This window comes from Trachemys scripta, chromosome 5 (assembly GCF_013100865.1).
Source record: "Trachemys scripta elegans isolate TJP31775 chromosome 5, CAS_Tse_1.0, whole genome shotgun sequence".
NCBI lineage: Eukaryota > Metazoa > Chordata > Testudines > Emydidae > Trachemys > Trachemys scripta.
Window position 1 is genome coordinate 28,501,073 of NC_048302.1, and position 13,052 is coordinate 28,514,124.

Here is a 13,052-nt window from a genome sequence, read left to right on the forward strand (position 1 = left end):
GTTACTATACTAAATGTATTAAAACTATTTATTATTTTTTAGAAAAACTTTTATACAAATCTGATTCTTGTAGCATTTTAATCATCCTCATCTTCATCTTCTTCTTCCTCCATCTCATCCATTTCCTCAGCTGCAGCCAAAGCTTCTTCCTGTGCAGCCTTGAGTGCCTGCTCCTCTTCCACAGTAGGGTCATTCATTTCAGTGATTTCTGGCCCACTAGGGTACTCTGTCTGCACTGGTGGGGGCATCGAGGGTGTGTAGTTATCTGGACTGTATTTGTGACCCCACCCCAGATAGATATTATCAAATTTCCTGAGGGAAAAAAGCAAGATCACACAACTTCCTGGCAAAAAAAACCCTTAGGGTTCTGCCTATTCTTAGGCTTCCCCACTTCACTGAACAAAACCCAATATGGGACATATTTTCTATAGCTAGCATATTCAATAATGGCATTTGCACTTAACTAGTGTAAATAATGATGAATGTGTCATGTGGCTATTAAAGATCCCATGGCACTTTTTTGCAAGAATAGGGGTGCTAAGCCTGAAGTCTTGGCCAAATACTAATTGGATAATTACATTCTGTAAATCTGATTTCCACTACAGTGTCAGTGAAGATGGTATTGTTCACTTCTTGCCCTAAATTATTGTTATTATTGCTGTGCACTGTTAAATGGCCTCCATGATCAACTCCCGAGGTGACTACATTTTAGTAGTGGGTGAAGTCAGTGGATTAAAAATCACCAAAACAAAACATTTCAATTGAATGAATTAAATAGGTTTCTGTGATTAACCAGTTTAAGATGGAATAGGAGTGAATACTTTGAGATACCAAGGTTAACCAGGCTAGCTATATAAGTAAGAGCTACCTACTTGCCAATAGCATAGGAGTATGCTCCAGGCCACAGGTTGGACTGAAGGACTGCAATGGCATATTGAGGAACCAGGTTTGTGGATAACTGAGATGTCCAAGGAGGGATGTTCTGAATTTCTGCCAAAAAAACCCAACAACACACACGTGAATGATCTGACTTATGAACATCTATGAAATATTTGGTAGTTAGGTACAGGACAGGATTTTGTCTCTATACAGTTGTTCTCAAAACCCAAGCAATTGATGTATCCTAAAAAGGGATTTTAAAATGGATGTTAAAGGAGTTGATAGACAAGGAGCAAGAACTTTAAATATTGTGTAAGCCTTGTAATCTAAAGTCTGGTGTGGAGTCACTGGTTGATAGTCACAGAGTTATTAATTCAAGGGTGTAGTAAGAAGAACAGGAGAAAAGAAGGTTACACACACAGCTCCTGAAATTCAGTGGTACTTAATTAAATACCAGTTCCCCAGGCAAAGAACACTGGACCACATACTGATAAATTTGGGAGACCCAGATCCCAATAATACAAAGATATGACCTTAATCTAAGAATGGAGTGATTGTACCATTGTCCATGACTTGCTGCAGTATTGTGCTCTAGGATCTAAACTTTTATGTAATTTTTTTCGAGCATAAGATAATGACGAAAACATCAACTCAATGTAACTGATACAGTGTTGTCTTCCTGAACCTGCAGAGAACCTGAGACAGTAGCTCTGAGAGGTGAAATTCCCTCTTTCCTCAATGTGGAGGAAGCTTGGAATTTCTTCAAATTAACTTTACAAAAACTATCTGAAGTTTGCACCCCGAGCAAGGGGAAAAACTTGTAGGGAAAGGCTTCAGAGTCAACTTGACGAAGAACCACCTCAAAAAGGTTATTAGGAGTAAGTAGGGAGTCTATAGAGAATGGAAAAAGGGCTTGATATGCATGGAAGCTACATCATGGAGGTTAGAAATGTAGGAATAAAGTGAGAATTTCTAAAAGTCAAGCTGAATTAGCTCTTTCCACTGAAATTAAAACAAATAATAAGAGGTTTTTTAGTTATATAAATAAAAAGAGAATAAGGAAGGATGAGGTTTGGCCGCTATGCCGTATGGATGGAAAGGAGATTAAAGACAGTCCAGGTATGGCCCAAAAACTAAATGAATACTTTGCCTCAGCTTTCAGTAACAATAATAACATAGAATGTGTGCATGAAGGCAGTAAGGCTGATGGAAAGGACTGTCTCGAAATGGAAATTACCACATCTGAGGTGGAAGAAAAACTTAAAGTTCTAAGTGCACTCAAATTGAAGTGACAGGAAAATGTCCATCCTAGAATACTGAAAGAACTGACACATGAGATTGCTACTCTGGAAGGGAAGGTCTTTTAAAATATCTATATATTCGGGGGCAGTACCACATGACTGGAGAACAGCTAACAACATATCTATATTTAAGAAGGGGGAAAAAAAGTGATCCGTGAAATTACAGACTTGTTAGTCTAACCTCAATAGTAAGCAAGGTTTTAGTATAAATTTGTGAATGAAAGAATAATTAAATTCACAGATGTACATGATAAACCCCATATTCATCATTTGTATATAATTGTGATATTGCATATAAAGCAGGCCAAGTGAGGAAAGGCTATGATCTGCCGAAAGTCATTGTTCTAAGTAAATATGTATATCATTAGTGCATATGAAGTTATGAGATTGTGTTGTAAGGTTGTCACTAAAACATGCTGTAAGTTGGGAAGCGTCCAGATACTAGCTCCCCAAAGGCAATAACCAGGGGGATAACCAATGCCCGGGTGTCAAACAACCATCAACAGCCATTGTCCAGCAAGGGAGCTACAATTCAAAGACTCTCCTGCTTAAGGCCATACCAGGGGAATTGCTCAACCTTGCCTGGTGACTCAGCAATGCCCACCAGACATGCCCGGACTTGTTTCTCCAAGCACATGGATTAAGGGTCTAAAACAGAACACAGGGGCTCCATGTTTGGCCTTTTCTCCTTCCCCGACCTGTGCTGCAAGCAACAAGGATGCTCAGAAGACTGAAAACTCAAACAAAGGAGATTGGCCCAGGTTTCAAGGGTAAAACCTGTGTACGATGTACTGAAATATCCAGTGAGGTGAGAAAAACTGCTTAATATGGGTGTTGCCCAGTCTAATAGGGTTGAGAGTTTAGACTACATGCTTATATTTTCTTTTCTTTTGGTAACTAACTCTGACTTTTTGCCAATCACTTATAATAACTTAAAATCTATCTTTTGTAATCAATAAACTTTTTTTTACTGTTTATCCTTACCAGTGAGTTTGCCTGAAGTATTTGGTAATTTTGCTCAGGTTTACAAAGTCTGGCGTATATCCATTTTCCATTGATGAAGTGGTGAGCCAATTAATAAACTTGCATTGCTCAAGAAAGGATCTTGAGCAGTGCAAGTTGGTATATTCCTGAGGTACAAGGCTGGAAGTTGGGGGGATTTGGCTGGTGCCTTTCGCTGTGTGATTCATGGGTGGCTCTGGGAGCATTCATGCAATCTAGCTGGGTGTCGGGCTCCACATGCGGTTGTGCTAAGTGATAACAGTTCCTGGAGGGGTTTGCTGTTTGTCACTAGCAAAGCACTGTGAGAGGCACCACAGGCTGGAGAGCTAAGGGGGTACAGTGGTCCTATAGTCCCAGGCTGCACCCCGGGGATCCTGTCACAATGGGTTTACCAAGGGTCGATCATTCCAGACTATCTTGATTTCCTTCTTTCAGAAAACAACAAAAAACATTTTTTTAGATAAGGGAAGTGCAGTAGATCTAATATACTTGGACTTCAGTAAAACATTTGACACAGTACCGTATAGGAAATTATTGGTTAAATTAGGGAAGAGGGGGATCAGTAAAGCATTGTAAATTGGATAAGGAATTAGCTAAAGGGAAGAAGGCAACGCATTGTGATGCAAAGTGAATCACTGGATTGGAGGGAGGTTACTAGCAGAGTTCCTCAAGGATTGGTCTTTGGACCAATCTTATTCAATATTTTTATTAATGATCTTGGCACAAAAAGTAAGAGTGTGCTAATGAAATTTGCTCATGATACAGAGTTGGGAAGCATTGTCAATACAGAGGAGGATCAGAATATTATACAGGAAGATCTGGATGACCTTAAAGACTAGTGTAACAGAAATGGGATGAAATTCAATAATATAAGTGTAAGATCATGCACATATGGTCTAATAATAAGGATTTCTGCTATAAGCTGAGGGCTCAGAGGAGAAGAGAGACCTAGGTGTGGGGGCCATTCACAGGATGACTATGAGTTAATGTGGCTGTGAGAAACACAAATGCGATCCTAGAATATACTAGGCAAGATATTTCCTGTAGAGATAAAAAAGTATTAATGGCATTGTACAAGGCAATGGTAAGACCTCACTTGGAAAACTGTTTACAGTTCTGATGACCCATGTTCAAGAAAGCTGAATGTAAACTGGAACAACTGCAGAGAAGCGCTACTAGAATGATCAGGGGAATTGAGGGCCTATTTTATGAGACTGGAAGAGCTTGGATTTTAAGTCTAGGTTAAAGAAGGCTGAGAGGGGATAATGATTGCTCTCTGCAAATAAATTAGGGGGGGTAAATACCAGGAAGGGTCAAGATCCATTTAAGCTAAAGGACAATGCTGGCACAAGAACAAATGGATATAAACTAGCCATCGACAAATTCAGGCAGGAAATTATAAGATTTCTAGCCATCAGAGGTGTGAGATTCTGGAACAACTTCCGAATATGAGTTGTGGGGGGCAAACAATTTAATTAGCTTTAAGAGAGGGCTGGACAAATTTATGAATGCAGTTGTATGACAGGGTTGCATGTAATGGTAGGGAGTAGGGCTCAGAGCCCTGGGACTCACTTTCAGTTTATGTCTTTTGTTCCTAAAGCAGGAGTGAAATGGGATATACGAACCCCACACTAAGCATAGACAGAAGGGGGAGGAGAGCCTCTCAGGTTTACAGGCAAGCAGCTTGACCACACCCCATGCATTTGCCAGGGCTGCCAATCATGGAGGCAGGCACCCACAGCTGCAGCCCATAGAAGAAACAAGGATGGCTATAAAGGGGAGAGTACAGAGAAGGAAGAGGAGGAAAAGGGCCCTGGGACACCAGAGGGGTAATGCCCCTGCACCAGGCTGCCTCCACAAACACAGCCAAGAGACTGAAGCAGACTGCTAGACTCACTTAGAGGTGAGGGTCCAAGAACTGCCCTGACTGGGGGCAAACTAAGGTGGGCCAGTCAGAAGCAGAAGAGACCCCTGAAAAGAGCACACTAGGAGGTGGTGCTAAAGGTCAAAAGTAGGGTTGTCAATTAATTGCAGTTAACTCACATGATTAACTCAAAAAATTAATCAGAATTTTAAAAATTGCGATTAATTGCAATTTTAAATCACACTGTTAAACAACAGAATACCAATTAAAATTTATTAAATATTTTGGATGTTTTTCTACATTTTCATATATTGTATTCTCTTTTGTAGTTGAAATCAAAGTTATATTGTTTTTTAATACAAATATTTGCACTGTAAAAATGATAAACAAAAGAAATAGTATTTTTCAGTTCACCTCATACAAGTACTGTAGTGCAATCTCTTTGTCGTGGAAGTGCAATTTACAAATGTAGATTATTTTTGTTACATAACTGCACTCAAAAACAAAACCATGTAAAATTTCAGAGCCTACAAGTCCACTCAGTCCTACTTCTTGTTCATCCAATCGCTAAGACAAACAAGTTACAGGAGATAGTGCTGCCCTCTTATTTACAATGTCACCAGAAAGTGAGGCATTTGCATGGCACTTTTGTAGCTGGCATTGCAAGGTAATTTACGTGCCAGATATGCTAAACATTCGTATGCCCCTTTATGCTTCGGCCACCATTCCAGAGGACATGCTTCCACGCTGATTATGCTTGTTAAAAAAATAATGCATTAATTAAATTTGTGTCTGAACTCCTTGGGAGATAATTGTATGTATCCTGCACTGTTTTACCTGCACTCTGCCATATATTTAATGTTATAGAAGTCTTGTATGATATCCGAGCACATGTTATTCATTTCTTAAAATGAACATTTCATTTCTTGTTCATTTCTTAAAATGAACACTTTCACTGCAGATTTCACAAAATGCAAAGAAGGTACCAATGTGAGATTTGACAGCTACAGCACTCAACCCAAGGTTTAAGAATCTAAAGTGCCTTCCAAAATCTGAGAGGGACGAGGTGTGGAGCATGCTTTCCGAAGTCTTAAAAGAGCAACACTCCAATGCGGAAACTACGAACCCGAACTACCAAAAAAGAAAATCAATCTTTTGCTGGTGGCATCTGACTCAGATAATAAAAATGAATATGCGTCAGTTTGCACTGCTTTGGATTGTTATCGAGCAGAACCCATCATCAGCAAGGACACATGCCCTCTGGAATGGTGGCTGAAGCATGAAGGGACATATTAATCTTTATCGCATCTGGCATGTAAATATCTTGTGACGCCGGCTACAACAGTGCCATGCAAAAGTCTGTTCTCACTTTCAGGTGATATTGTAAACATGAAGCGGGCAGCATTATGTCCTGGAAATGTAAACAAACTTGTTTGTCTGAGCGATTGGCTGAACAAGAAGTAGAACTAAGTGGACTTGCAGGCTCTAAAATTTTACATTGTTTTATTTTTGAATCCAGTATTTTTTTACATAATTCTACATTGGTAAGTTCAACTTTCATGATAAAGAGATTGTACTGCAGTACTTGTATTAGGTGAATTGAAAAATACAATTTCTTTTGTATTTTTACAGTGCAAATATTTGTAATCAAAATAAAATAATATGAGCACTGTACACTTTGCATTGTGTTGTAATTGAAATCAATATATTTGAAAATGTAGGAAATATCAAAAAATATTTAAATAAATGGTATTCTATTATGTTTAACAGTGCAATTAATCCCAATTAATTTTTTAATTGCTCAACAGACCTAGTCAAAAGGGATTCTCCCGCCCAGTGTATTTTGAGAGGGTTTTTTATCTCCTTTCTTTGAACTATCAGGGATGGCCACAGCTGGAGATGTGACATTGGGTAGGGTGGCACTGAGCATTCTCTCTCTCAAGTGCTGGGCTGGCTGGCTCTTGCTCACATGTTCAGGGTCCGGCTGATTGCCATATGTGGGTCAGGAACAAATTTTCTACCAGATCAGATTGACCATGACCTTGGGAGTTTTTTGCCAGCATGTGTGTGTGGGTCACTTGTCAGGATTATCTGGATATATCTCACTTAATCATTTTCCTGCCATTGATCCCTCCTAGTGTCTGCCTGTGGCACATAATAGTCTAGTCTCCTGTAGGTTATAATACGTTGGTCGCATTTCAGATGTTGGGTTTAGTATGTGGGGTTGGTGCCCTGTGATATAAAGGAGGGAAGGCTAGTGATCCCTTCTGGCCTTAAACTCTATGACTCTAGTGGAGTTGTTAACTCTGAAACCTAAAGATGACAGTTTAAATGTCAACATTGTTAACTATTTCCCTGTTGATCATGTTAGCAGAAACATACAGTTAATGTGATTATCTCACAATCCCAAGCTACCCCCCATGCTGCCTTGGGGACCCAAAACTCTAGAATGTTTATTCGATAGCTGCTAAAAACTCCAGATGGATGTTCACTGTAAAAAAAGATCAATTATTCAAAGAAGTCTGAGTGGCCTGTACCTGCATCTTCAGAGAGTGGAGTCAGAAGAGGGGGTCCCACTTCTGGCTGTGGTTCATCTGGCTCTTCTGCTTTTTCTTCCTCCTCACCTTCTTCTTCTTCTTCCTCTGACTTTTGAGAGGGGTTAATCCAGGAACAGCGGCCCTACAACCGACGTACCAAGAGTTATAAAGCAGGTGCAGCAATCTTTGAAATACTGTGATGTGAGTTAAAACATTCAGTTCAGAAGAACTAAGGTGCCTAAACACCATGGTGATGGGTGGCATATAAAATAGATAAATAGATGATATACAATTATACTTGGCAGAGTTCTCCAGGCATCCCTTATTCAAATAGCTGCTTCAGAATTCATTGCCTTATACCTCAGTTATCAGATTTCAATCTGCTTTAGAGTTCTCAATTTTTTAAAAAGATGCACTTAGTGTTTGTGAAAGATTTTGGACTTAAACCAAAAGACTAAATTCCTATATTAATTCATAGCTAGATGGTGTTGGTAGGCAGAGCCCAGCAAGGGCTTCATCACCCCAGGGGCTTCTTTAGGAGGCACCGTGCCTCAAAGACACACCTCTGAGGCACAATTCACCCCCTGCTTCTTCCGCCAGTGAAGGGGTAATAATTTGCTGCTGGCCTATACCTCTGTGCTGTATTACCCATCCCTCCCTGTATAGGGGCAAGAAATAAGCAGGCACATAGCACCCACTTACTCCTGTATTTCTAGACCTAAGGTCCAGGTAGCCTGCACAAGTGTGTAAAGAGAAGTCTTACTTCTCCATCCTCCCCTGTGCAGGCACATAGTCCAAATTACAATCCAGGCCTCACAGAGCAGAGACAGCATAGGCAGCAATGATGTCTGTATCTCCATACTGTTTTGCCAGAGTGCCTCAGTCCTGACCAGAAGGGATCACTTTCTATGGATGAGAGGATGGTTCTGTCCTGGGTCCATTGAATCCTTGGCCTTGTTGCTGATACTGACAACTGTGATGGTACTATTCCACTGTGAATACAAGTGGCAGAATTGATTAATAAAGTGGAACTTGATTAATAAAGAATTCAAGAGGGTAATGTAATTAATGCCAATCAACATAGGATTATGAAAAATAGATCCTGTCAAACTAACTAGATATGTTTTTTGAAAAGATTACAAGTTTGGTTAATAAAGGTAATAGTGTTGATGTAATACATTAATGTAAGGAGTTTGGCTTGGTACCGCATGCCATTTTGATTAAAAAAGTTGTATGGCACACATTAAATGGATTAAAATTTGGCTTACTGACAGGTCACAAAATGTAATTGTAAACAGGGAATCATCACCAAGCAGGGGCCTGCAGGGATTGGTTCTTGGCCCTACACCATTTAACATTTTTATCAATGACCTGGAAGAAAATATAAAATCATCATAGATAAAGTTTGCATGTGAAACAAAAATTGGGGGAATGGCAAATAATGAAGAGGACAGGTCACTGATAAGAGCAATCCAGATTGCTTGGTGAGCTTGGAGCAAGCAAACAATATCCATTTTAATATGACTAAATGTAAATGTATACATCTAGGAAAAAGGAATATATACTTACAGGATGAAAAAACTATCCTTGGAAGCAGTGACTCTGAAAAAGATTTGGGGGTCATGGTGGATAATCAGATGAAGAAAAGCTCCCAGTGTGACACTGTCACCAAAAGGGATAATGTAAACCTTGGATGCATAAACAGAGAAATCTCAAGCAAAAGTAGAGAGGTTGTTTTATCTCTGTATTTGACACTGGTGTGACCGCTGCTTAAACACTGTGTCTAGTTCTGGTGTCCACAGTTCAAGAATGATGTTGATAAATTGGAGCGGGTTCAAAGAAGAACCACAAGAATGATTAAGGATTAGAAAACATGCCTTATAGTGGTAGACTTAAGGAGCTCAATTTAGCTGAACAAATAGAAAGTTAAGGGGTGACTTTATCAGTCTATAAGTACTACATGGGCAACAAATATTTGATAATGGGTTCTTCAATATAGCAATGGTATCACACAATGCAGTGGCTGAAAGTTGAAGCTAGACTACTTCAGACTGGAAATAAGGTGTAAATTGTTATCAGTGAAGGTAATTATCCATTGGAAAAATTTACCAAAGGTCATGGTGGATTCTCTATCATGGGGAATTTTTTTAAAATCAAGATTGGATGTTTTTCTAAAAGGTATGCTCTAAGAATTACTTGGGGAAGTTCTATGATCTGTGTGATACAGGGGGTCTGACTAGATGATCAGAACAGTCCCTTCTGGCCTTGGAAAATATGAATCTGTCCATCATTTTGTATAGGTTACTTGTTATGTCTGGCCAACAGCTAGAAGGAACAATTCAAAATGTCCTTAGATTCTAAATATCTATTGATTTTATATTTAAAGCCATCATGCTGTTGCTAAGAAATAAAAAAACAAAATATTCCCCAATACTCAATGTGTGACTCTACAATATTACTGTTGTGCTGCTAGAGGGCAGTCAGTCACCCAGCAAAGAAAGATCAAGTTAACAAATACTCTTCCCAGACCTGTGTTGACATCATCAATGCTGCTAACTTTTAACAAAGAAATAAATGCCATATCACACACAGCTTTTCCTTCAGAAGAAACAAAGGGACCACAATAACAGAGTTAAGTGTTATTGTCAAGCTTCTGTAATGGCATTACTTACAGTGTAAACAACAAAAATTCAACTGGAGAAAATATTGGAAAGTGTGCCCTTTATGTAAAGTTATGAACAGCCTACATTGGTATTAGCACTCTAGCTAGTCAAACATACCTAGTCATTGCCAAGTCAGGAAAGAAACTGTCTCTGGCCTTTGGAGAAACAAAAACCAGCCAGAAAGGATCAAAGTCCACCAATGCTCAACCCCATACAATTACAGGAAATTGATTATTGAGGGACATACTCCCTTATCCCAACAGGTTATTCCTGCACATTTATCCTGAGGAAGGCATGCAACTGCCGCGCCCCGCTTTCCCCCCCCCCCCCGCCAAAAAAAACAACAACCTAGAAAGTTGCTGCCAATATGCCATAGCAGACAATTCTAGCTCAGCCCCAAATGAGGTGAACAGTTCACCCTATGCAGAAGAAGATTTTCATTTACTTTCTGAGACACCATTGGTAACCATGTAATTGGTATCCAAGATCAATACTGATTACATAGAGCATTACCTGCATTAGAATATTCTGTACATGATGCACCCAGTTGGAAAGGGAATCCACAAGTTCCATCACACTAATGGTCTCAAAGTCAGGATTTTCTTCATATGTGTCTCTTCCTGCTCCCCCCTCCTCCTCTTCATCTCCTTCCTCCTCTCCAAACTGGTAGAACCCCAGTGGGCTGATCTGGGTCCCTGCTGAGATCCGGGCAATCTGAGCACGCAGGTAATTGGCCTCATTCCCTGGGAAAGGTGGATAGCTCACAATAGGAGCATCCAGCCTTCCAGTGAAGAACTTCTTGATTTTCCTGGCAGCCACAATTTGCACTGGTGTCACTGGAGGTAACTTCACCCAGGGTTTGCCTGGCTCATTACAGACAAAATAGATAAACTTATTGGTGCCAGTCCGGTTTTCTTCTTTTGGGACCACTGGTGGGGACTTATAGGTGGACTTTGGTGGCTCATCTTCTTTCTCCTCATCTTCTTCTTCATCTTTGTCCTCACTCCCCTCTTTCCCCCCCTCCTCAATTACTTCTTCCTCCTCTGTCTCCTCCTCCTCTTCCCCCTCACGGTACTCCACTTCAGCCACAATATAGTTCATCTCCAAGCCCAAGATCTTGCCCCAGAAGCGACATGTCTGAATTGGCTGCATGCTGACGAGCTGCTTGAGGGCAAGGAATATGTGGTAGTTTTCATCCATGCTCAAGCCGACTCCAGCCTGTTCAAAATAGAAGGCTGTCTCCATCACATTGGGTAGAGGGCTATCTGTCTAGGGAAGAAATTGCCGAAGTTAAAGCTGAGGTATAAATAAAAAATATTTTTAAAAGGTTAAGTATATTACACACTAAAAATAATACTTAGCATTTATATATTGTCTTTTATCCTTTCAAAGTGCTTTATAAACATTAATTAACTAAGCCTCACAACATCCCCTGAGGAAGGTAATAATATACCATTTTACAGAAGGAGAAATCGAGGCAGAAAGCTTTAAACAATATGCAGCTTTCAGGTAGCAGAGTCTGGAAAAGAATCCAAGATTCCAAACTCCCAGTGCTCTCATAACTACTTCAAAACATTCAGGGTCAGACTAGTTACAGGTGGACAGTATGAGCAATCTATATAAGGGATCTCAGTGCTGGCCCACATATACTATCAATGCCACTATCTGGTTGGGAGGCCACCGATGACCAGGGATAGTGAGGCTGCATTTCCTCATGTGCACGACAGGTGCATTTTGGAAGAACAGAATAATCGTTTTACATACTTAGCTAATTTGGTTGGATTTCAAGAACCTGAAAGAACCAGAGAAATTCCATATATAGCCAGCAATCCCTCCCAAATATTAGTCACTCTTTTGGCTACCTGGATATAGAGATATTCTAAGCATGCATTATTTAAGCTTGACTATATTACATGTGAAAAGCAACAGAGGGTCCTGTGGCACCTTTAAGACTAACAGAAGTATTGGGAGCATAAGCTTTCGTGGGTAAGAACCTCACTTCTTCAGATGCAAGAAGTGAGGTTCTTACCCATGAAAGCTTATGCTCCCAATACTTCTGTTAGTCTTAAAGGTGCCACAGGACCCTCTGTTGCTTTTCACATGTAATATAGTCAAGCTTAAATAATGCATGCTTAGAATATCTCTATATCCAGGTAGCCAAAAGAGTGACTAATATTTGGGAGGGATTGCTGGCTATATATGGAATTTCTCTGGTTCTTTCAGGTTCTTGAAATCCAACCAAATTAGCTAAGTATGTAAAACGATTATTCTGTTCTTCCAAAATGCACCTGTCGTGCACATGAGGAAATGCAGCCTCACTATCCCTGGTCATCGGTGGCCTCCCAACCAGANGTGGGCTGGTACGGCCCCTGGGCAGGTGGGGTCCCCTGGCCGGGCTGAGTGGGCTGGTACGGCCCCTGGACAGGTGGGGACTCCTGGCCGGGCCCCAGGTCTAGCTGCTCGGAGCTTTGCCCTGACAGGGGGGACGCCTGAGCCTCGGGCGGGGGTTCTCCGGAAGGATCCGCCATGGCACTGGCTGCCGGTTGGGGCTATCGGTCCCTCAGCACCAGGGTCCCGCCGAGCCCCGCCGCCGCCGCCGCCGCCGCCGCCGCTTAGACTCCCGGCTTCTCCTGTCTCCAAGCAACAGCTTCCAGCCCCAGAGAGGAGGCGCGGGCGGGGCGTTGCCAAGGTAAACTCGACTCAGTTGCCAGGCTGACTTGATTGGGCGCACGTGCAGCACGTGACCCTACTAGGCACAAGACCGGGCTCCAGAGCGAGCCTGGTAGGCTGGCTGTCAGCGAGAGCG

At 41.1% G+C, this 13,052-nt stretch overlaps 1 protein-coding gene across 1 annotated transcript; it reads right to left on the reverse strand.

Annotated features, from left to right (window-relative positions):
• Positions 1-12,774, reverse strand: LOC117877854 (radial spoke head protein 6 homolog A-like). Its single transcript, XM_034771422.1, has 5 exons — positions 12,594-12,774; positions 10,760-11,511; positions 7,584-7,725; positions 873-990; positions 1-312 (listed from the first exon to the last, which is right to left on the reverse strand). Exons 1-5 carry the CDS (start codon positions 12,772-12,774, stop codon positions 78-80), a joined length of 1,428 nt encoding a protein of 475 aa, XP_034627313.1. The 3' UTR covers positions 1-77.
• Between the last annotated feature and the right edge of the window lie 278 nt (positions 12,775-13,052).